Raw genomic sequence first — 24,694 nt, forward strand, 5'->3', positions numbered from 1 at the left:
CTCCTATTTCAAATATAGGTTGAATGAGTGATGAAGAAATTAATATATGTCAGGTAAATCTGTGTAATTAAAACTATGATTATCATTATATTAATGCTCCTTAAAAAACAAAGTAATATGTTTAAAGGTCTGTCTGTCATTACTACAAACATCCAGTAGAGGTCTCCCCTGCTAATATATTAGAAGACTGTGACTGACTTCCATGTAAGAGAAATATCATTGATAAAGATTAGTTTAAAATTTACCCTGTAGTGTGAAATTTGTAACAACTGGGAAGTGAAACAGCAGCATGAAGAAGGCCAGAAAATTAACTACTTTTATGCAACTTTAAAAAAGTGTTTCTGGCCTCTCTCTTGATCTAACTTTGCACGAGGACGAGCTGCATTCATGGCATTCAGCACCTCATAATGTCACGATGCAATATTTAGTGGGAAATATTAAAGTCATGACATTTTGTTGGTATTTTTGAGTCCATGTGAGAATGTTAGAATGTGGAGAATTGGCTAAAAGGGTGAAAAGGTCATTTCTCATTGCACTGTGAGTACACTTGTCATCTTGGTACAGTTCGGGGGCCCCTGAAAGCCCAAGGCAGAGTTTTCTGTGTATTTTGACGAAATACATCATGTCTTGACGTCAGCTGTGAAATCTGCTGCAACTGTCAGAAGGACCTCTGGGCATCCTACTATGAAAAATTCAGTAAAGAAAGACTGAATACTTGGACACTTCCTGGAAAGCAGCTGCACCAGAAATGATGCGTTTGGACAGTGTTGCCAGATTGGGCGGGTATTTAACAGCAGAACAGCGTCTTTGTTTTGGTCTGAAGCAGACGTTCACAGATATGTTCACAGTGATTGTTTCAGTAACGTCTCCTCTCACCGTTCCTCCTCTACTCTGCTAATCCGGAACAGATAGGCTGCAGGAGCCGGATTTGTCAACAGAGCTGTCCAGAGCCTTTTGACAGCATCATATAACTAATACACTTTTCAAAAAAATTTACTCTTGGACATAAATCAGCATGATAAGAACTAATGACAAAAAACATGTTTGGGAAAAATGTATTTGAGGTGTATTTCGATTTTATAGTTTGACTCATGTCCCATCTGTTAACATGGAGGAGACAGGGCTTTATGACCTATACTGCAGCCAGCCAGCAGGGGGCGATAGAGAGGGTTTGGGGAGCTGTCAGGTCGTCCATCTTTTTATACAGTCTTGGTTTAAACTGTCGTCTTCATCATCATTATCCTCGAAGAACGCCAGAACTTTTTTTGAGTCTGTTGGAGAATTTGGCGCTTGACTAGAAACTGTTAGAACAAGTTAACGGCATTGAAATTATCCTGCAAGTGAATCGATTACAGATTATATAAACCAACCAATCAAATCGTGCAAAAAAGTTAAACGGTAATCATCACTGACGTCACAGAAAGGTCATGACGTAAATTAGAAATATGATTAGCTTTTAGTTTTAATAAGCCAGTTCCAATCTCTAGAAAAAAATCATATTTTTTACTATATATATTTTTTCGCAAAGTATCTCATAGTTATTTTGTACTTAAAGCTAAAATTTACTTTCTACCTCAAACTTTTAATATTCTGTTTTATAATTTGGATGTTTTATATCTAAATTCTGACTTAGCTTAAAGCTCCTGTGAAGATTTTTTTTCGCTGGTCATGAAACAGACTGAAATTAATTCTGATGACTCTATATGAGCTACAAAACCAAATCAGACCTTCAGCGACAAGATTGATTATTTCTATGTTGTTATTTTTAATGCCTTAAACTGCTGGTGGGGGGTAGGTGTCAGAAGAAGCGATTAACTGCACGCTGCCTTTGTTTACATTTTCCAGGGCAAAAATTTAAAGTGAGTGATACTTGTGACTTGTGATTTTTTGTTAAAAAAACACCACTGAAGCACGTACAGGACAAAATAAGAAGAGAGATAAGAGGTACGGCTTTCTCCACAGGGGGCGCCAAAATCAACACAAACCGAAAGTTCCTCACAGGAGGACTAAATTTAAAATTTGGACTTATTTAAATTTTTACTAAATATGGCAAAACTATTAGCCTAAATAAAAAGTCCAAAATATGACATAAATCACAAGACATAGATCTGCGTACAATTACAGAAAACAAGATATGAAAAGGGACCATTAATCGATTTCTGTTGGATAATGTGTTCTTTGATTATCCATAAATAGGCTATTTCTATTTTTTGCCAATCCTAATATGTTAACCATCTTTGTTTTTTTAAAGGCGTTAACTGGTTTCAATATTCATCCTCTGAGAGTGAAACTAAGACAAATATCGCTCCAGTCTAACGTGTGTGAAAGCAGCCCTGCAGAGGATGTCCTTGTAACACAGTTTTTTTTCTCTCTCTAACATCCTCTTTGAGCGCGTGCAAGGAAGGAAGCAGAGAGAGCAGACCCACAGAGAGACAGTCCTTGAAACATGCAGGACATCTTCACCAGACATAATAAGTTTACCTTTAACGTGATGTTATGGAGGACTGTGGGAGTGAACGCACGTGATTAAATCCGGTGAAGTACGGCGGTTTGTCGGTTAAAGGAGAGCCAAGGAGGAAGGAGGGGGACGGAGATGGAGAGCGGTTCTGACAGGTAAGATCATCTTTGCTGGATTTAAAACTCAGTTGCGGTATTTTTGGGGGGGAAATAAACGGTGTCTGTGACTTTAGGGGCTTTTCCGGAAAGAAACTATCTTCACGTTTTTGTTTATAATGGCGTCGACCACAGCGTCTGTTTAACAAGGTCAGTTAAAACTCACATTTGCACGTAAATTGGGGGTTTCATTGGCTACACCTGCCGGGAAATATCGTTACATAGTTGTCGTCGAGGCAGACAGGTGCAGAGATGACAGGCTGCAGCGGGTCACTTGTAGATTCAGACAGTAAGACAAATGTGAAGGAGCTGATGTCATGTTTACGGAGGTTACAGTAAGTAGGCCAAATTTAGAGTGACCTTATTGATGTTATAGTTGCTTGTATTTTTTCCTCAATGCATTTCATAGGAATTGTCGCTCACTGTAGCCTACACCCTTTAACTGCAATGTAGCCTAAACATGTAAATTGTTGAACAAAGAACTAAAATGTTGTAAAGAAAAAGTTCAACAGTTTTAGCAAAAGACGTCTTTGCAGTTCACAAAAATGATATTATCGGCACGTTATCGGCATCTGCAGATTATGGCTTGTAAATGTCTCACTGGCAGATATGTAATTTCTCTGCCAATATTTTCCACCGATAGAACAAAGCTTTGATTTTGCCTAAATGCTCGATGATCCTCTAAAACAGCTTGGCACAATGCTACGACATTAACCCGGCACACTGCCTGGCGCCTCTTCTGTCAGATGTTTGCGGTGTGGCAGTTTATCAAAGTTTCAGAAAGGGACAGCAAGGTTGCTATTTGCAGCGGTTGCTCAGCAGCAGTCATGCGAGGAGGGGCTGAATCTCATCGTCCAAGCCTGTCTAAGTCGTATGAATATTACAGTTTTATTTGAAGGAAAATATTACATACAACATACTTTTCTTATCTTGCCGAGTGAATGTGTACATTTTAAAAATGACTATTATGTTATCATTATGTCTCTTAAAGCTCCTGTGAGAAGTTTTTTGCTGGTTATGAAACAGACTGAAATGAATTCTGAGGACTATATACGACCTACAAAAGCAAACAAGACCATCAGCAACAAGATTTATTATTTCTATATAGTTATTTTTAATGTCTGAAACCGCTGGCGGCGGGCGGGCAGGTGGGCGGGCGGGGGTAGGTATCAGACGAAGCGAGTAACTGCACGCTGCCTTTGTTTAAAGTGAGTGATACATATGACTGTTAAAGAAAGCTGGATGAGTTTCTTTTGTTAAAAACCACCACTTAAGCACGTACAGGACAAAATCAGCAAAGAGATCAGAGGTACGGCTTTGTCCACAGGGGGCGCCAAAATCAGCTCACACTTGAAGTTCCTCACAGGAGCTTTAAGTGACATTCAACTCTTCTTTGTCTGGCCTTTCAGACATAATAGGAAAACTGTCGCAAAGTAGCCTCTAGAAGTCTAAATAAATATTAAATGTTGGTGCTGTGAGGACCAGGTAGAGTCTGGGGATGGGCAGACATCTGATGATTGCCCTGCTATGACCGCAACACTTTCAGCTATGTAAACTAATTGGCATGACTCGACTCGGCTTCTGCATAAACAGCATGTCAGTGAAGCGCTTTAAAGACGCTCCTCCTGGCTTGGGTTGCTGCAGCAGCGTCCCTTCAGGCTACATGCCCGGTTTAGAAGGCTTTGTAAATACCACAAGTAATGACAAGAATGTGGACAACTTCACTTCTCTGTGTCAGCTGTCGTCACCGCTGTCTTCAGTGTCCTGCTGAAACAACAAATCTTCATTTCCCAGCTCTTTATTTAGTTTCTGGCACTTGTCCACTGATTGTGTAGCAAGTGGTGAAGTCATATTCTTAAAATGCATTAGCTTCTAAGAAAGCTGCCTGTTCACTTATTATGATTCATGTTACCACGCTGAATCATGCAGTCCCCAGCTGATCATGTTTTACCTAACATGCACAGCAGCGAGGCTTTTTCCAGCTAATGTCAGTTATAACCTGACAGATGTAGCTGGTGTTGGTTGAGTCATTGGCTTGAAACGCAGAGCAGTGTGCTCTCTCACCGCCGTGTTCACTTTGTCACAGAAGCCTTCGAGATTCCTCGTCTGGATTCCTTAAAAGTTTTTCATAAGAGGTCAAGCGTCTCGTTCGTCCTTTCTTCTTTTCTGTTCTCATTTTTATTCCCGGCGAGCTGAGCGGTGCTGGGTTTCATCCTGCTCGCTTTTATCACATCCTGTAAATTATTCAAATTATTATATTATTTAAAATTTGGTATCACTTTAAAATCACTTGGGTAAAAAATTAAAACAAAAAAGCCTCAAATAAATGCAAACCGCAGGCACCCAGAGAGCACAGACCTCCGCCTACAGTCCAGTCCTCTATTATGTGCAAATCTGCAAATACAAGCGCTTGATATGTTTGGAAATGTCTCCTAATCTGTAAATGTTACTGGGTGTACATGACTCGGATCTGGTGCCACTTCAGTGGTTTCTTCATGAAAATTGGGTCAGTAGTTTTAATGATCACACTTATAAAGAAATAAACAACACAGACAAAATAACCTCCTCAGCAGAGGAAAAACTTTTTCATAAGTAGGGCTGCAAAAAATGCTTTTCTTTAAATAATTTACGACTCAGATGATGGTAAATTATGAATTACACTCATTACAGCCCATCCAAAGTCGTTTTTTGTTGCTCCATCTTTTTGATCATCTCGAAACTCAAAAATATTTAATGAAAAAAGATGTTAAACACATTAAATCAGGAACCACATATCTTTTCCCCCTTTTTAACTGCTGATTTTATTGACTAATTATGTCAAGTCAACATGAATATTTTATCTAGAGTTACCGTAAAATCTGGAATATAAGTCGCACCGGAATAAAAGACTGTTTTTGGGGAGTCCCAGAGAGAAAATGTTTTCTGTAGCTATTTATTAAAGCTCCTGAGAGGAACTCTCGGTTTGTGGCGCCCCCTGTGGACAAAGCCGTACCTCTTATCTCGTTGCTGATTTTGTCCTGTACATGCTTAAGAGGGGGATTTTAACAAAAAAACCCGCTTTCTTTAACAGTCATATGTATCACTCACTTTAAATTTCTGCCCTGGAAAATGTCAACAAAGGCAGCGTCTGACACCTACCCCCGCCAGCAGTTTCAGGCATTAAAAATAACTATATAGAAATAATCAATCTTGTCGCTGATGGCCTGGTTTGCTTTTGTAGCTCATATAGAGTCATTAGAATACATTTCAGTCTGTTTTATGACCAGTGAAAAACTCCTCACAGGAGCTTTAATAAAAACGTGTATACACATTATCTCAACACAATTACAATTTATTTCAATTTAAAACGCATTCAAAACACACACAAATTAAAGTCTACCATCTGTTTTCGCCTTGTTGAGTTTGCAATCCTACTAGCTAGTGGTGCTGTAGCTAGCGGTAGCTGGCAGCCCACAGTAATGTTGATTGTTGTGAGGGTGGCGGCTGCAATGGCGATCATGACGGCGCACGTCTGTGACAAAATTGAAGCGAAAACACAAAACAGCACTGCTGCATATTGTGAATAGGAGACGTTGAAGTGGCTTATAGCCGGAAACAGTTAAATGCGGAGGTGTGACGTCACCACTTAACACCCTATAACTTTAGCTTGATTATAGCGCCATCGTCTGGGTAAAACACCACAACACACCTCTGCATTTTATACAGGTATACTGGTTGCACCGGTATAAAGGACGCAGCCCACTTTTTAAATTTTACTTTATTTATTTAACCTTTATTTAACCAGGAAGTCCCCTGAGATAAAATCGCTTTTCCAAGGAAGACCTGCCAAGACAGCATACCGGTTACAGTTCAGATAAAAATAACAAACAAGAAATACAATCAAATACACAAGGAGAGGACTCAGACCGGCTCAAGTGAAGCAGAAACATGGACTTTTAACAGGGCTTTAAATTGTTCCAGGGGGACTAGACTTTCATGAAAAAAATGAAATGAAAAGTATTAAAAGTGCGTCTTACACACCGAATTTTACGGTTGGTCAGACATTTTTTTTTATAAAGAGTCATGTTGTGATGCAATCTCATGAACCCTCAGAGGATGACATGTTACTTTCATGAAAGAAAACTTCAGTAGAAGGATGTGACTTTTGTGTGTGTACAAAACACCTCTACTGCGTGTCTTTGCAGAACCTCATCCTTTTCAATTTGGCGTTCTTGTTTGCAGCGAGCGCGGCCCCTCCGACCCTGCGAGTTAGCGGACAAAGTGCTGGTGACACATCATCCAGAAATTCAGCAAAATTCTCACCTATTTTTTCAGCGTGCAGCATGAGGTTCCTGGCAAAGATAGACTGTGAAAATGATCTGTTGACGCTTCCACTGACGTCATACAAGCAATATAACACCTTTCGCTATAGATTATATGTATGACACAAAAACAAGCAGCAGCAGAAACTGTCTGTGTGGACTCCACAGATCATAGCAGCGTAGTTCATGTACAGGTAGAGGTAGTCAGTGTGTCCCAGGATACAAACTAAAGCTTCAGGTGCAGCATTGCCCTGTGACTGAACCTTGACCCCAGGTAATCCCTCCCCCCTGTCAGCTGAAGAAACTGCTCCCGGCCATGAGTCCTCCCTCTCTCCTCTCCTCCCTCTCTCTGCTCCCCTGTGCATGCCCCGACATGCCACCGAGAGGGGGAGGAGACAAAAAACAAAACAAGAAAAACCGGAGAGCATGCGAGACGGAGCGACAGAGAGAGGGAGGTGTGAGGCTGGAGGGAGCGTGAGAAAGGAAAAGGGAATTTCAGCTCAGAGCCGGGATCCACTCGTTGAAATCTTGAGAGAAACCAGGACAGAAACTGAGAGGAGAGAAGAGTGTAGCTGTAATTGGGAGACGGAGGACGACTCAGTCAGGGGAGGGGTGAGACACTGTGTCATTTTATCTGTGAGAAACATGCTGTCAGTTCCTCTCTTGACTCATTCCTCTTCCCTCTTCAGATTCTGACTGAGCAGCTCCATGGACTGAAGGAGAAGCATGACGAGCGGTGGTAACCATGGATTCTCTGCTTCGATTTGGCGCTCTAACAGCGAGCAACTCAAAAATGAAGACAAGTCTGAATAATGGAAATGAAGAGGGGAATCATTAGCTGTTTAACGTTTCTTTAACTTCTCCTCTTGTCAAAATTACCCCTTAAGACCTGCAGGCTCCTGATAACGATCGCCTGATGCAACACTTTCAGAAGCTCACAGCGTGAGGACATACCAGAGCTGTCACGAGCCAGAAGTGTCACCAGCTGCAGCTCTAATTTAAAGTCGGAGTGAAAGAATAATTCTGGAGGAGCATGGGACATGGAGTTCAGAGCAGTGAGTTGACCCCCAGGAGCAAATGAGCAGCAGTGGATTTGGCAGCAGCTCCAGCTTGCTCCAGGGCCGGCGTTTCTACTGCCGGGAATGGGCCCTGGACAAGCTGCAGCGCTGCCTGGACACCCGCTCCGTGCCAGGTCACCCGCCGGGGCTGCTGGTGATGGGGGGACCAGGTGCAGGGAAGACAGCCTTGTGCACCGAGGTGGTGTGGCCCACCTCAAAGGCAGGGCAGGCGGCCGGGCTGGCATCGCGCTGCCTTGCCTCCCACTTCTGCCACAGGGAGGACCAGAGGAGCACGGTGCTGTGGAGGTTCGTCCTGGGCCTGGTGGAGCAGCTGAGGGCCTCGCCTCTCCTCTCTCCGGGGTACGAAGAGATCCTCAGCAACCCATCTGTGTCCTCTAGTCTGGTGCCGCTCACCTGTCAGAGAGACCCTGATGACACCTTCAAAAGGTTTGTATCACATTTTTTGCTCTAAACATCTCATTGCTGACTGACTGATGGTCTCGCTTAGTCTGAGGTGGGTTGATTTCTAGGGAAATTTCAAGGTTGCCAAATGAGAGAGAAAAGTGATGTAGCATGAAACCCATCCAGGCGCTCTGCATGTGTGTGCATGTTTAATAGTGTGGCTCATACCCAGCTCTACACAGCCAATGTATTGATGGAAGCTAAAGCAGCTGAACAAAGGTCAATCCAACATGTGTCAGCAGGAAAACAAGAGGTTTAGCAGTGAAGTGAAACCTGTGCTACAAGGCTCTATTTGTTTTGTAAACGGCCAGTTTAAACATGAGATTGTGTGAGTGTTTGTTATCATCTTAGACGTGATAAAACAAATGTGGGTTTGATTTGAGAGCAAAGACACATTTAGGAAGCCTTAAAGTGAACGCTTAAATGCTACACAACATAGGTAAAATACGGTGGCTGACAAAAAAAGCCGGAACAGAAACGATGCAAAGTCAAAAACACGAAACCCAGAAAGTGAATTAAAAAATAACGCTGCACATCCAGTCATCACAACAGAAGTGCTCCAGGCCTGTAGGGGGCGCTAATTGTAACCGCTTTATTTTCATTGAGAGAGAGAGACTTCATGTATGGTCCCAGTCCGACTCTCCACCCTAAAGCCTTAGCACAGGTGTGCAGTGCGTGAGTCCGTGAGGGTTTGTGGGCTGCATAAAAATGAGGAATGGGACGCACTGTCATGGCATCACACGTTGCCTGGAAACCAGATGGGCCATTGAATCTAATAAGAAAAAAAGCCGACCTCCAGCGTGTATTTGTGTGTCACATTACAGTGTTTACATATTTTAACAAACTATCAAAAGCCAGAAAGGCATTATTATTAATCATTTTGAATATTTAACTGTTGTCACTTACAGATAAACGTATTTGCGGTTCCCGTCAGCGTCCACGCTCTGTGTTGAATACTACTTCATATACAAACATTTGTTTACATTTAGAGGGAGTCTGGACAATCGCGTCACCAAGTTGGCTATGAACTCTGGGTAAGTCCCACAGGAAAGTCAGTAAAGTAAATACATTTCAACAAATCTAGTTTCAGTTAGCGCCCCCTACAGGCCTGGAGCACTCCTGTTGTGATGAGTGGAAATGCAGCATTTTTCTGTTGAATTCTTTGGGGGGGTTTGTGGGTTTTTGACTGCTTTTTTTTCTCTGCCCTTTTGCAGCACTTATTTTGTTATTTGTTTCTGTCGTTGTAATTGTTTAGGACTTTTGTATATGTTTTAGAATTTGCATCGTCGCGTACTAGAACCGCCCGGGGTCACAGTTCACCTTAAACCGCAAAAAATCTGAAAATGTACCCGTTATTAGATTGTATTGATTTTCAATGTACAAGGTTCATTTATTAATCATTTTACAACACAAAGTTGTTTAATGAAATGTTAGATGTGGTGTCTTTATGCAGCGTACAGTATGACAGCATGACAATGAAATATATAACAATGAAACAAAAACCAGCATACAGTCCAGAGACCTCCGCACCTTCCGACTCACCTTCACTCGAGGCACTGAGTCAATCTAAGGCCTGATTTACACTCATGCATCTCTTCCTCTTATCCATGTGGAATTGGAGTTTATGACTTGATGACACACAGTAGTAGAAAAAAAAAGGCGTTGCCATAGCAACATACAATGTATCAATCTAGACGCGCGGAATGAACAGCTCGAACACGACGACGTTCTATATATGGGTAAATTTGACCCGCTTGCGGTTATAGGTATAAATGGCCATTTTTAAAATCTGTCTTTATGTTGACATTTTTTAACAATAGGGGGCGCTACTGAACACACATTTAGGAAAAGTCAAAGACTGGGGGGCTTCAATATTTCCTGAAAAAAAAGTTACATACAATCAAGACAGGTGCGGGTAAATTGTACCCTTTACCCTAAATTTTACCCTTTGGCGGTTTCAGTGTTAAACTTGGAGCCTGTCTTTGTTTTTGTGTTTTTTTAAAGTCACACAATTCTGTCAGTTATTTGCAGCCCTAGCTGCAATATCAGCAACCCTGTTATTTAACATGAATGCATAAAAAGATCCCAAAGCTGCATAGAAAAGCTGCTGTCACTTATGTTCTGGGAAAAAGATCCATAAAAGCTTTATGCCAGCGCCTATTTTTCTCTAAATAGAGGCGATTCTCTGCAGGTGTTTGTACTGTCTACACACAAAGACAGTTTCAAAGCCTGTAAAATGTAAACCTGTCTCAGAAGCAAAGAGAGGCCACGGCAGTCACAGGAAAAAGACGGCAGCAGCAGCCATTCTTCCTCGTCTTATATTTATTTCTCGTCTCATAATGCCGCCCATTCACAGCACACACAATGGGCCTCCAGTGTGAATGAATGCTACAGTGTTATTTACGACACAACATCCTTTCAGACGGGGGAAAAAAGAACAAAGAGGTGAAAAATGCCTCCAGTACCCCAGTGACCGTCTCTGCACCAGTCAGCGAGGTCGTCCTCCTCTCCACAACTTTTTCACTCTCTCCTGGTGTGTTTGCTCTGCGATGAGCCGGAGCTTTTACACTCCTCCTGTGTTTGCTCTCCTCTGGTGTGAAGTACCGAGCTGGATTCCACATTCCCCTCCGGCTGGCTCACATCCAGCAGCTGCTTGTGTTTCGGAGCTCTTGTGAGAGAAAGTGGCTGCAGGCGGAGTCTGCCATGTGAGAACAGCCGTCGACAAACTGATGAAACACGGGCTTGAACTGGCAGTGAAAGGGAGCACATGGGACGTGAGCCTTGAACAGGCTGGTAGCTGCCTGTAGTCAGCACATCATTAACTGTTCCGTGAACTTTTATGGGGCGCTGCTCCCATTGCTCGAAACATTCAACGGTTAGATGTAAAGTTCAAAAAGTAGGTCCTTTTTTGGATCTAAGTCAAACCTGAAAAGACAACTCGATGTGTCATTGTTTCACACCTGTAGTGTGGCAAACTTCACATGGGAAAAAGATCTGTTTCTGCCTCTTTGTTCAGGTACACTTTATATTCACACCAGCTTATTACAAAAGTAGCAAGAATATCATATGAGTCATAAGGACTGACAGGTCATTCAATAGACTTTATTTCTGTGCACCTAAGGCCCCCGCGCCCTTTTCTTTGTTTCTATGACAACAATAGGTTTAACTTAAAACACAGCTAACAACAAGCGTTGGGCGATAAAAGCTCAACACTTCCGAGCAACGTTTAGTGTCCAGCCGATCTGCTCCCACAAACGGTCTTTTCGGTCTCTGTTGCGATTCTGTTTGTTTGTCATATTGTACAGCTCCGGGTGGACAGAAACGGCCAGAACAAGTTGCTCCTCCATGTTTGGTGGTAACCAGGGTGACGAGTGGCGCCTCATCTGATAGGTTGCCTGAAAAAAAGCGGCGGTGACGACAGCAGCGCCTTTCTGAAAATTTGAGAGAATTTCAACTCGAAGCGCTCGGAGCGGCTGCATGCAGCTGCATACGCTCTGTCCTCATGGGGAACAATTGCAAAAAGACTCAGAAAAAGGCGCTATGTGGACACAAGGCCTAAAGTGGTCATTTCGATGTTGCCAGGGTCTTATGATTATAAGACATTGGTTAGGGCTCAGGTTTGGCAATGGCATTAGGGTGGGGATGTGACGTTGTCAGTGCAGGCTGCGTTGTTGTACACAGAGAAATAAAGCAATAGCCCGACAGCCTGAATTGTTTTTGGCAAACCAAACAAATAGATTTACCAACCAGTCTAGAAATGACCCCAAACCACAAACTGACTGTGATGAAGGCAGAGAACATACTGAGACAGGACAGCCTCCCTCATGTCCGTTGGGTGCTCCGTCGCTCTCTGCTCTGCTGACTGTCAGAGAAGTCGGCTAAGCGACTTTTGAATACCAACAATGGTTGGTAGAGGGCGTCTTTAGATGATTGCATCGTCATCAACCATCCCAACCCTAGTGAAGGCTTTCTTCACAACAAAGGAGGATGGGCTTTCAATTGCATGTGCTTTGACAGGGCCATCTGATCCTGCTTCAGGTGGAGAGCCTGCATGGATAGGGCGCTGTCGTGGCCGCTCCCACGATGCACTCTAGGTTAGGTACAGCCTTTAAACCATCATTGACGGCCAGCTGGAGCGTGTGGGCCAGAATGATTGCCGCCGCTGCTTCAGATTTCTGTAACGTGTCACAAAGTTGCAATTAAACGATTCCACAGAGATTTCTGCTCCATTGGTTCATTGGTTGCCACGACACGTGAAGTCGTGGCAACCAAGTAAGTGTGTCAGTTTACTCCTGACTCAGTGTTCTAACGGCAAAAGAGGGTCCGACATCAGACGCTCTCTGTCCGTACACAGTCATATGCAGTTGTGTTTCGGAATGTAAACAATCCTATTGTGTATCTCTGTGTGTCCCTATATAAATGCATTGATTGTCGCTGTCTGTAAAGCTGAGGTGAAGATGTCATTTGGTAACAATCGATCGTTTGGATCGCTAAGTCATGAATAACGTCCCTTGTGCACACGCGGCTCACGTGCTGTGAGAACTGAACCGGAGAGAAAATATTTAACTTTTGTGACTTAATCAAACAGACTGCTGATGAAGACAGTCAACACAGCAGACAGAGAGGGGGCGGGGCCAACAGCTGTGCAGAGAGCAGAGGTGCAGGTGTGTTGGGGGGACTAAAGCAAAGCAAAGTGATCAGATTAAAGTAGATTGTGAATTCTAACTTCATAAGGTGAAGAAGAGAGAACAATTACAGTGTTGAAGTAAGAGATAACCCTAATCCAGACTGAGTAAGTCGTATGGTACACCCACTTTACTTTTAAACCTCAAACTGTTGGAGTTATGTTTAGTTTAATGTTGTGTCTGTGGTCTGAAGATCAGTGTTGTTGCTGTTTATCTTGGCCTGGGCACTTAAGTTTAAAGTCTTCCTTTTTAAGTTAAAAAAAGTGCAGTGTTACTAATAAAAGGAGTTTCACTTTAGATCATCCCGACTGTGAACATAAGAGCTGCGAAAGTCTAGTTTTCTAATTAAACCTTGCTCATTTAGCTCAGTAGCAAAGGGAAGGGAAATATGCAGAAGAAGAGTTCAGCCAGGATACAAGAAAAGGCAACACATGAAAAACATCCTAATTGTGGGATGTCTGAATCTGGCACGCTCCCTTCTACATGTCCAATTAAAGCTCAGGGTCAGAGGTCACCGACAGGCCTGTGTCCGGGACTGTGTGGGCTGAATGAGGCGTAAATACCTTAAGCAGTAATACAAGGTTCATTACACTCCCTCCTCCGCAGAACGGAAAGTGTGCCAGTGAGGGAGTGTCGCTTTAATCGGATGACTAAAGCGCACAGAGGTATGATAATCCTGTTGTAACCTAGATGTATCTCGCTCACCCACGGCGGGTTTTAGTCCTGCTTTTAATTACAGGAAATGCACGATAATAAAAGTCAACTGTGTTAGATAATGTGTTACGGTGATGACATGATTCACACACGTTAAGGCTTGGTCTGTTAGTTCTGCAGAAGAGGAAACTAGGCTGATATAAACCTCTATGACTAAAGAACACTATCTTAGTGTGACTCTCCTGTGTTGTTTTATATCCCTCAAACACAAGAGTTAGACCTAAAACATGTAATTTATCAAAAGAAATGTATTTAAATTCACTATATAGAGCCAAAAAAACAACACCTTTGTGTGCTATATCATTGTAAATAGAATATTTTTGAGTTTTTGTTTGCACAAAAGTAGAAAATTGAAGATGTCACCTTAAAATTTGAAACTATAGATTGAATTTGACCTTTTTTCAAACCTTTTATTGATTGTATGAAAGTATGAAAGTAAAGATAGTTTTTATAACATGTTGCCCAGACAGACAGACTCCACCTACGTCAAACTAATTTAAATCTTTTATGATAAATTATATTAACCTTCAGGGGAAAAGAGCAAACACACCAAATATTTAATGGCGATGACTCACTTCCTTTTAGGCTGTTATCTATGAACTAATTATTCATGGGATGAGATGTGATAGCGGCTTACCACCTCTGCTGAATCATATCCTGGGTTAAACCCTGACACATGTAAATGTTGTTGACGCGTCTCCATCTGCTCTCACTGTACGACATTAAAGCCAAAATAGTCCCTGTGATAGGCGCTGCCATCTTATGATGGTGACGTCATTTGGAGCCAGAGCTGCGCAGTAGAGATCGGCAGGTGGAGCCGCCGTAGCCACTTCCTCTAACCAAAACACACACGTAACTTATCGGGAAAAAATCAGCAAAGATCCCGCACGCCGGCGTGTTTAACAGCAGAACAGCTTCTTGAGTTGCTCTGAGGTTAATGTTCACAGATATGAAACTTAACTGACTGTAGTGATTGTTTTAGTTACGTCTCCTCTCGCCGTTCCTCCTCCACTCTGCTAATCCGGAACAGATCGGCTGAAGGATTTGTCAACAGAGCTGTCAATCATTTAACATTTAATCAACTTAACTTGTCAGAAAAATGAACACTTGGACATAAATCAGCATGATAAGAACTAAATATAATGACAGAAACCATGTTGGAGAAAAATGTATTTGGCGTGTATTTTGATTTTATAGTTTGACTCATGTCCCATCTGTTAACATGGAGGAGGCAGGCTTTATGACCTGTACTGCAGCCAGTCAGCAGGGGGCGATAGAGAGGGCTTGGCTTCACTTTTAGGGAGCTGTCATGTCGCCCAGTGTTACCAATAAATGCTGTAGCACCTTAGTTAAAATATCCATTATGTGTGGATAAATGCATTAATTTACTGACCATTTAAAGGAGGTGCTGATGGGTAATTTTCTGTGTGTGTACATGATGCATGTATTCATGTCAGTTTTTTGAAGGTAGCTCAAAAAGGGGAGCTCTTCTTGTTTCGGATTCAACGCGCATGTTAATCCTGATTCTGATATTTTACTATTCATGTCGACACCTGAAGTTAATGACCCTGCTGCTTTTAATTACTCGTTCCACTTCTGTTTGGTTAATCCTCCAAGCTCCTGCATCAGCGTTCAGTGAAGTGAAGTGTTCATTTCTGACATGACGGCTGTGTTTACAGGTTACACAACCTCTTCCTGGTGTTTTATAAACACTTCTGGAGCTGCTTCCTTCATGGCAGCATCGTCGTCTGCTTTCACAAGATTGGAAATGTTGCTTATTTTGCTCTTAATAAGCAGCAGAAACACCTTTTTTTAGAATAACTCTAAAACTGTGGATGATTTTGAGGCTGGAAAGCTGCATTTTTCTTTTCTCTCTGTAACTGATTTTATCTGAAGATGAAAGGTTTTTCGGTTTTCTTAGAATCAGGTTAAAGAAAATAACCAGCTTGGTGACTAAAGGTGACAGGACCTTCTGGTCACTCTTAAACATAGACATTACCTCTAATGACAGCACACACGCAAACACACACCCGGTGTTTATTGGGGGGTAATTGACTTGAGTTCAGCCCCTGAGTGACCCATTTGTACCAGACTGCTGTCACAGGTTAATCACTGTTTGTCACCTTCAAAACAAGAGCCCCGTCTTTATGTGTCTTTTGTTACGATCCCTGTTAAGCAGAGCACAAAATCAAACCAGGCCTTGTACAACAAACGTGGTTCCTGAAACTGTTAGAATGTAGAATCAGAGACAGTAAACTTTATGGGCTCATTTTCTTTATAATGAAGCGAACAAAAACAGCACATCCGACACGTCATTGGGGATTGATCAATAAATACCTTATTCCTATTGTTTAAACGATATTAAATCACAAGGGCAGACGGTCACAACATTTTTAAAGCTAAACATGCTAAAATGTTAATTAGCACTAAACACAAAGTACAACAGAAGCTGTTGGTAATATTGTTTTAATTTATTTGTTTGTTAACCAAGACTTTTTTTAAGACCTCATGGTTGAGTTGGAGAATATACGGGTACGACCCCCGGGGAACATGAATGACGAAAATTTAATGGCAGTCCATCTGATAGACTAAACTGGTAGACAGTCCCTATGGCATTGTCGCTAGCATGGCAAAAACTTCTTTATGTTAAAGCAACCTTCTTATATTGTCTAAGATTGATTGTTGATGATGCTAAAACATGTCGTCAGTAACCACTATATAAGTTAGGTCAAGAATCTCAATTCCGTGACCATTCTCTGGCTAAGATGTTTTGATGATTGATTTGACAGTAACCACGACAACAGCCCCCAGAATAGCCTGTCCCATTTGTTTAAACCTTGGTGTATTATATATCATTTTGATATATATAAAAATATGTTTTCCCGTTTAAAAGAAGTGTTCACTCAACTGGGAGGCGGCCATCTTGGATTTATATGAAAAAGTGTCTTCGTACATAATTCTAGGTGCTTTGGTTCAAAAGTACATTTTTCCTGATGGCGCCGGCAGCCATCTTGAATTTAGCCCTCTGGCAAATAAATCCTGGGGGCAACATTTTTTTTATAAAGGGTCCATAGAAGTCAAATCAATCATCAAAACAGCCAGAATAGTCACAGTTCTTGACCTACAACTATATGCTTTGTAGTTAATCCATTAACTACTGTTTAAGACGCCTCTCCTGACCTTGGTTAAACACATGTCTGCCACTGCTTTGTTAGCACATGGTGAACATGGGTTCCTGTTATAACAAGGATAACTTTACAGCTACCATAACACTATTATTATTAAAGGTGGGGTTTTTTTTCTGTGTAGAATATTTTCACTGCAGCCAAAGAGGACATCTCATCTGGACAGCTCTGTAATTTATGTTGACTGCAGGATTTCATTCTCCTCAGAGAGACTCGCCTCAGGTCCTGGGTCATGATTCAGGATTTAAAGCCTGCAGCTGTAACTGCAGTCCAAAAAACCTTTGCTCTCTGTGCTCCAAAGCCGGGTTCAGGTCCTCGTTCAGTTGTTACTCTTTTTGCCGCATTATGTACAAACTTTTCCTTTTTTTTATTGTGTTATTTTACATTTCTAGAAGTTTCTGAACCGCCAGATTTTGAATCGGCGTGAAAGTTTATGCAGAAATTTTCATTAATGTTAGTATTTTGATCCTTGATGTTATGGTCAGAAGTAAAGGGTTTTGCAGGATCAAAGCTCAGGCATGTCACCGTGAGGGGTTTTAAGGTTCGGGAAGGACTTCAAAAGGAGAGGTTGCAAGTATGCTTGGGCATGTTAGGATTGTGTGTGTGTGTTTATAACCTGTGTACACTGTGTGTGTGTGTGTGTGTGTGTGTGTGTGTGTGTGTGTGCTAGCCCAGGGTGGAGCAGGAAATTTCAGAAGTTCCATTAACCTGAGTCACCGTGAGATCACATTAGGATTGGTGCTGACTGCGCTCTTTGAAGGACATGCCAGGCACTGATTGAGGGTTGAGCAAAGTTTATGACTGTTTAACTGTTTTTTATTATAATTTAATGTTGAATCACAGGTGAAGATACGATACTTAGCATTTGTGTTGGCTTATCACAGCTGTATTCCAGTGTTTAGGTTTAAACCTTAAACCATATTCCCGATTAAAGAAGAATGTGTTGGTTTGACCAGAAAAGAGATCCAAAGTTTAGCATCTGCTCCACAAGCTACAACAATCAATGCTCAATATTCAAGAGGAATAGAAACCTTAAGGGTCCGATCAGACAGGACGCGTTTTGCAGGAGTAAAACGCGAGGCGCACTGCACTGCCTTTTTGTGAAAGTAAAATCCCAATCAGACAGAGCGCGTTTTAGCAGCTGGGGGCGGCTTTTTTCCCCTACTGTTGTTAAGGCAACCACCGAATCATTAGCTGTCATTAACCGAACCGTTACATTGTAAACTGACAGAAGGCTCGCCTCTCCTTTAATCCGATTGGACAATGAGAAAAAACGCCCACGACGTCGGGCGCTTTTCTGCTTTGAGTTGAACTTTTTTCAACTCGAGGCGCTCGGAGCGTTTCCTCAAAAACGCGAGGCGCACAGAGCGGAAAAAAGCGAGGCGCTCTGCAAAGCAAAAGCAGCGCGCAAAAAGCCTCTCATTGAAAACAATGACAAAAAAGCCGCCCCCAGCTGCTCAAGCGCGTCCTGTCTGATCGGGCCCTAATGGTGTTAAAACACATTAATATTTAAAAACAAACATATCAAATTGTTTTTCACAAAACTAAGAACACACAACATTCTGCTGAGAGTAACACACTTCTTGTCCACGTCTGGGTTTTAGTCATTAGGAAGGCTAAACGGCTAAATATCAGCGGGGTTTTGAGTAAGGTTTACTATTCTGAAAGTTGTTGCAATACAGAATTTGTTAAGTCATTTGAGTACATATATAAAGTTGTTTACTTCATACCGTCTTGAACTTAAAGTGTTTTTTACACAACCTCAGCGATATGGTAAAATTTATTCTAAAGTTAATGAAATGGAAAAAAAAACATTTCCGTATTGTAAGTGTAATTGCCTCCAGTCATGGGAAAATAGCTTTCTGCACAGACATTGAATGATTTCATTCAGAGTCACTGATTTTATATGCAATGGTTGACTTGTTGTGTTCTGTATCTGCGATGGAATAACACTGCAGGCAGTATAAAGGGAAGGGTTACTCTAATCTCTCGTATCTGCCCTCGAGTGCATTTTTTATATCGCTGTCTTAAGTTTCATCTCTTTCTTTTTATGTCTCTCTTTATTCTTGCATGTACTCAGAGCAGTGTTGGGCCCCCTGTTGGACCTTCCTCCCCCTGCCCAGACTCTGATGGTGTTAGTGGACTCTCTTGATGTAGGATATGAAGGCAGCGAAGGAGGTGGGAAGAGCAGCTCCATCGCGGAGCTCTTGGCCACCAATCAACACCTACTGCCTGGCTGGCTGCTGCTGGTCTGCTCAGTTCGCCGCCACAACAGGGCTGTGTGCAAGATGTTCTCAGGTACCAGCTGCCTGTTGTCCATTTTCCTCTTAATCATAATGTTCACAATTTGTTTATAATCCTTCATTTTGACCTTTTGTTCCGAGGTACAATGAAAAAAAGATTATTGCAAGTTATCTTCACATTTTCCTGTAACCCAAAAAACATTTTGTAGGAAGTCAATGCAAGAGAAGTGTTCAAAACTATAACTGGGTTAAAAAACATGCATCTTTTCCTGTGTTGTAGGTTTTCGTAAGCTCTGTCTGGATGATCTACGAAAGCCCCCGCCAGTCCGTGACGTGCAGCAATACATCCTCTGTCGGCTGGATGAAGAAGCAGCGCTTCGCCGTCAGCTCACCCCTGACACAGCTGACATGCTGAATCTGCTGCACATTAAGAGCGGTGGCTGCGTGCTCTTCCTTGAGCGTGTGCTGGATGGCGTGGCAGGTGCATTGGTAGGTCTCCGGGAGATCCGAGACATCCCAGGGACTCTCAATGGCCTCTACCTTTGGTTGTGCCAAAGGCTCTTCCCCCGGGGGCTCTTTGTCTACGTCCGACCTCTCCTCAATGTCCTGTTGGCAGCCCCAATGCCCCTAACGCCCCAGCAGCTGTTCACAGCAGTCTGGACACATGACACTTTGCTCAGCCTCCAGGACTTCCAAAACAAGCTTCGAACCCTGGCTCCTCTCCTGATCGATGGCCCTGGGGGCACCAAACTGCTTTTTCATGCAAGCTTTGCTGAGTGGCTGACAGATGTTAAGTATTGCACACACAAGTACTTGTGTAGCAAAACAGAAGGTCACAGCATGCTTGCCATGGCTCTGACTTTGCAGGGACCTCACCTTGAAATTGAGGAGACTTGCCAGCTGGCCACACATTTAGTTTGCTCAGGTATTCATAAAGAAAACCCCTCGTTATTGGCACTTTGGATGCTGTGGGCTGGTGTGTCTGTTCAATCTCCTGGTGGCAGTAGTGCCCACACCACATCCTCAAGCAATCCTGTTCTGGTCAGCCAGGAAGTCCTTCAGCTGTTTATGAGGAGTGGACTCGTCTCTGCAGACTTTTTTGCAGACGGTGACCCAAACGTCGGAGTTCATTGTCTAGGTGAAAAAGAAACTAATTCACTACATCAAGTTAAAGGGGAAGTGTCTGTAAAAATGCTGCTAGAAAATGGGCTATCTGTAAATCATATTGGTTCTAAAGAGAGACAGACATTGCTTGCCAGTGCAGCACATGAGGCTTCTTCAAATGTAGCTGAACTTCTCCTTACTAATGGATCTAATCTACTGGATAATGATGTTCATGGTCAAACACCTCTGACTTTAGCCTCCAGGCAGGGTCATGTCAGAGTCTTATCCGTAATCCTAGAGTGGGCCAAGAGTCAGGAGCCAGAAACTGCAGTGCGGATGATGGAGCATGTTGACAATGAAGGCTGGACAGCCCTTCGTTCTGCTGCTTGGGGAGGACACAGTGAGGCTGTCAAGCTTCTCCTGGATGCAGGAGCAGATGTCGATGGATGTGACAGCGAGGGCCGTACTGCACTCAGAGCTGCTGCGTGGGGGGGTCATGAAGAAATTGTCCTGACCCTGCTGGACTATGGGGCACAGGTCGACAAAGCTGACAGCAAAGGCCGGACGCCTCTCATTGCTGCAGCCTATATGGGACATCATGAAGCTGTGGAGATATTGCTGGACCACAATGCAAAAGTTGAACTAGCTGATGGAGATGGACGAACTGCTCTGTCAGTAGCTGCCCTCTGTGTCCCCACAGCAGCAGGGGTCAAAGGTTATGGCGAAGTAGCAAGTTTGTTGCTAGAGCGTGGAGCAGATCCTGGCCACAGAGACCATGATGGAATGACACCATTGCTTCTGGCAGCCTATGAGGGCAATGACGATGTAGTTGAGCTTTTATTAGAAGCTGGTGCTGACGTAGATGAGACTGCTGGCCCTGATGGCAATGTCACTGCTGCAGCTGCTGTTACTCCCCTGCTGGCGGCTGCAGCAATGGGCCACATGAAGACGGTATCACGGCTGCTTTTCTGGGGAGCAGCTGTGGACGCTATTGATTGTGAAGGCAGGACAGCTCTCTGCCTGGCAGCAGCGAGAGGCAGTGTTGAGGTTGTCCGTGCCCTGCTGGACCGAGGCCTGGATGAAAACCACAAAGATGACCTTGGCTGGACTCCACTGCATGCTGCTGCATGTGAAGGCCATCGTGCTGTTTGTGCGGCCTTGACAGAGCGAGGCAGCATGGCACGTGTTGGAGAAATGGACATTGAAGGACGCACTCCTCTTATACTGGCTGCTCAGGAGGGTCATTGGAGCACTGTCAGGCTGTTGTTGGATAGACGTTCTCCCATTGACCACAGGGCATACGATGGACATTCTGCCTTGAGTGCTGCCCTCCTGGAGGGCCATTCTGAGGTTGCAGATCTGCTTATGAGGCGAGGTGCTGATACTGATGTCCGGGATGCAGAGGGAAGGCCTCTTCTCTACCTACTGGTGTTAGAGGGTCGTCTTGAAATGGCTACTCTACTTATAGAGAAAGGTGGGGTACCCTTGGAGTCCAAAGACCCTGAGGGCCGTACAGCGCTTCATGTGGCTTCCTGGCAGGGATGTGTTGAGATGGTAGACCTACTTTTAAAGCATGGGGCAAACACCAATGCACAGGACACAGAGGGGAGACCACCAATGCATTCAGTGGCTTGGACAGGACATGCTGAAGTAGGACGTCGTCTCCTGGAAGCCAATGGTGTCAATATTGACCTCGCTTGCCACCAGAGGGCAACAGCTCTGAGCATCGCTGCCCAGGAGGGGCATACTAACATTGTTGCAATGCTTCTGGAAAGAGGTGCAAACCCCAATCACATGGATAAATATGCCCGTAGTCCAGTCAAAGTGGCTGGGAAACATGGTCACTTTAACATTGTCAGGCTTTTAGAGAGCTATGGAGCCAAACCATACCTGGGCCTGTTGACCACGAACACTTTCTCCCCCATAAAACCCAACAAGATCTTCTCCTCAGGCATCTCAAATAGTAATGGAGGTGAAGTCACCGCCACTACCTCCTCATCTTCAATATCTTCTCCCGGCTCCACTGCTGAACGATTCCACTCCATGCAGAGCTCCCAAACCTCGTCTACTTGCCACTCACTTGCGACGGTTCAGACAGTTCCAGCTGACAGCCTCAGCTTCATTCAGCAAATCCAACAGCACTCACTGCCACGCAGTCGTAGCCGTCCCTCGACCCTCCCACCGCCAGGGAGCTCAGGCGTGGGCAGCCTCCATGGAAGCAGCCAGAGGTATCCCAAAGGCAGCCCTCCCTCTGTTTGCACAGTCACTGCCATGGTGCACAACTGCGACTTGCCTCAGAAAGGTTTGGCGCCTGGACTTGTATATCACGACAAAATGTACAAACAAAACTCAAACCTTATAAAAGGTGAGAGGACTACTTGCGCTGGTGGTAAATGGCAATCAGTCATGACTTCCCTTGGGATAATGCCAGGGCAAGACAACCCTGCAGTAGGTGCTAAAAACCGAGAGAGTCCACCTCTGGGTTACCCATACAGGCTTCAAAGCCCACTTCAAGGGGACGCTTGGGATTCTATACCCCAAAAGAACATTTTGTCACCTAACTGCTACAGTTTTACCCCAGTCTCACCTTGCAGTGCCTTGCCGGAGGATGTTATGGTAACCATGACAACTACAGATCCACAGCTTAATCTGAAACAGGCCATAAAACTGCAGTTTGAAGGTCCCACCAGTGCAGCCTTATATAAGCGAGAGACACCCCTCTGACTGTTGCTCCAGTCTGGACCAAAGATATCGCTACGCTTCTTTCCCAAAAGTTTTTTTTTTTACTTTGTTACAGTATTTGGGTCAGTGCTGAAACAATTCGGTCTTAGAATTTAAAAATTTAGAGAAAGAAATTTCAAGAAAGTTGCCTGGTTCCACTGTCTCAAATGTGAGGACTGGTATCTTTTTAAATTCTTTGTTGCAGCCTTAGTTATAGGCTATTTTCTGGTATCTTAAAAAAAGAGTAGCTGTCTCTGCCGGCATAAATTTACGACATTTACAGAAATTTGAATTCTAATAAGAATATTTTCTTTTGGGTGAAAACATTGTTGCAGTTCAAGGAGGTTCTGACAGGGTTTCAATGACCTTCTGGGTGCAGATAAAAGATGAAGTGATCTGTTTCTTAACTCCAAGCTTCAGAAAAACACAGAGGAAGTACGGACTGAATGACATCAAAGCTTACATTCCTGCCTTTCCGCTTTGTGTGTTCAGCAGGGCTTTCACAGACAAGATTGTGGTTATTCATTTAAAGTATAAATAATTCATTTATTTTCCTATTGTTCTGGGGACTCTACACTGAAAAACACGGCCTATAATTGAACTCAAAGTTCTAGGTTGAGATATGTTTTAAATTATATTTTGCTAGTAAAGATCACTATTAGCAGCGAACATCCTTGTGTAGGAGCTTTAAGCTTGTGGCCTTGATATTTATTGAAGCCTTTGATGTTTACTATCAACTGGCCTACATTCCCCGCAGGCCTGTTGCCGACAACCAAAACTAGTTTGCAGATAAGCAAGCCTTCCAAAGACTGACCCAGTGCAGGGTTTATGATACAAACTATAAAAGACAGCCAAGTTAACTGAACCCGTTGGCTCACCCACCGCGTGTCTGTGAGCAAACAGAAAGTAAAGTGAAAGTTGGACCGTAAAAACTGAGGGTGGATGTGGGAGGGTTGTTTATTCCAAACAAACAAGCTTGTATGTTTTCAAAAGAAATTTGTAGTTCTTTTTCATTTTTCATTTAATTAATATTTAATTAGATTCATTCATTAAAATGGAAAACACTGCCAAACTCTTCTCGTTTGTGAATGTTTTGTTTCCTGCACTTTAAAACAAAATGTCACGGGTTTCGTTTGATGTGAGGCATCAAGCAGAGATAAAAGGCTGGCAGTGGGCTGCTGGTGGTCGCCTGGGATTATTAAACCGAGCGCTTTCGGACAGTTTCCAGCCACATCCAAGTTATTTTATCCTCCATGTTTCTGTTGTCTTTGTTAGACATTTCATGTATTTGAACCAAGGGAACTAGATTTATGAAATATGCTTCCCATGTACAGTAAGCTCTTCAGTCAATATTTGCCCAGACAAACGTCTAGTGCCTGAGAGGTTCATTATAATCTGCTACATGCTAATATGAAGTGCATAGAGCCTGTCTTTCTCCATATAGCAATGTGTCATGAATGTTCTAACTTTCTGAAAACAATTTTAAAGCTAAGCTGGTTACATCTTCTCCAACTCTGTGATGACTTATTTTGTGTTTCAGTACAGAAAGCCAGTCTTCCCTCGTTACAGCCTCAAGCTTCACTCTTTACCACTTTAATTATATGTATT

General features: G+C 43.2%; 1 protein-coding gene across 2 annotated transcripts; it reads left to right on the top strand.

The window, feature by feature from the left end:
• The first annotated feature begins 2,439 nt into the window (after positions 1–2,439).
• ankrd50l (ankyrin repeat domain 50-like) lies at positions 2,440–24,051 on the top strand. Of its 2 annotated transcripts, none has more exons than XM_069663494.1 (4): positions 2,440–2,613; positions 7,604–8,419; positions 19,099–19,316; positions 19,542–24,051. In XM_069663494.1, exons 2-4 carry the CDS (start codon positions 7,992–7,994, stop codon positions 23,087–23,089), a joined length of 4,194 nt encoding a protein of 1,397 aa, XP_069519595.1. In that variant the 5' UTR covers positions 2,440–2,613; positions 7,604–7,991; the 3' UTR covers positions 23,090–24,051. The 2 variants fall into 2 exon arrangements, with proteins under 2 accessions (XP_069519595.1, XP_069519594.1); XM_069663493.1 differs by lacking the exon at positions 2,440–2,613 and adding an exon at positions 7,372–7,526.
• The last annotated feature ends 643 nt before the right edge of the window (positions 24,052–24,694 follow it).

The sequence above is a fragment of the Semicossyphus pulcher genome, unplaced genomic scaffold, assembly GCF_022749685.1.
Source record: "Semicossyphus pulcher isolate SPU_LCO1_2020_fin unplaced genomic scaffold, fSemPul1.0.p SCAF_15, whole genome shotgun sequence".
In the NCBI taxonomy this organism is placed as follows: Eukaryota; Metazoa; Chordata; class Actinopteri; order Labriformes; family Labridae; genus Semicossyphus; species Semicossyphus pulcher.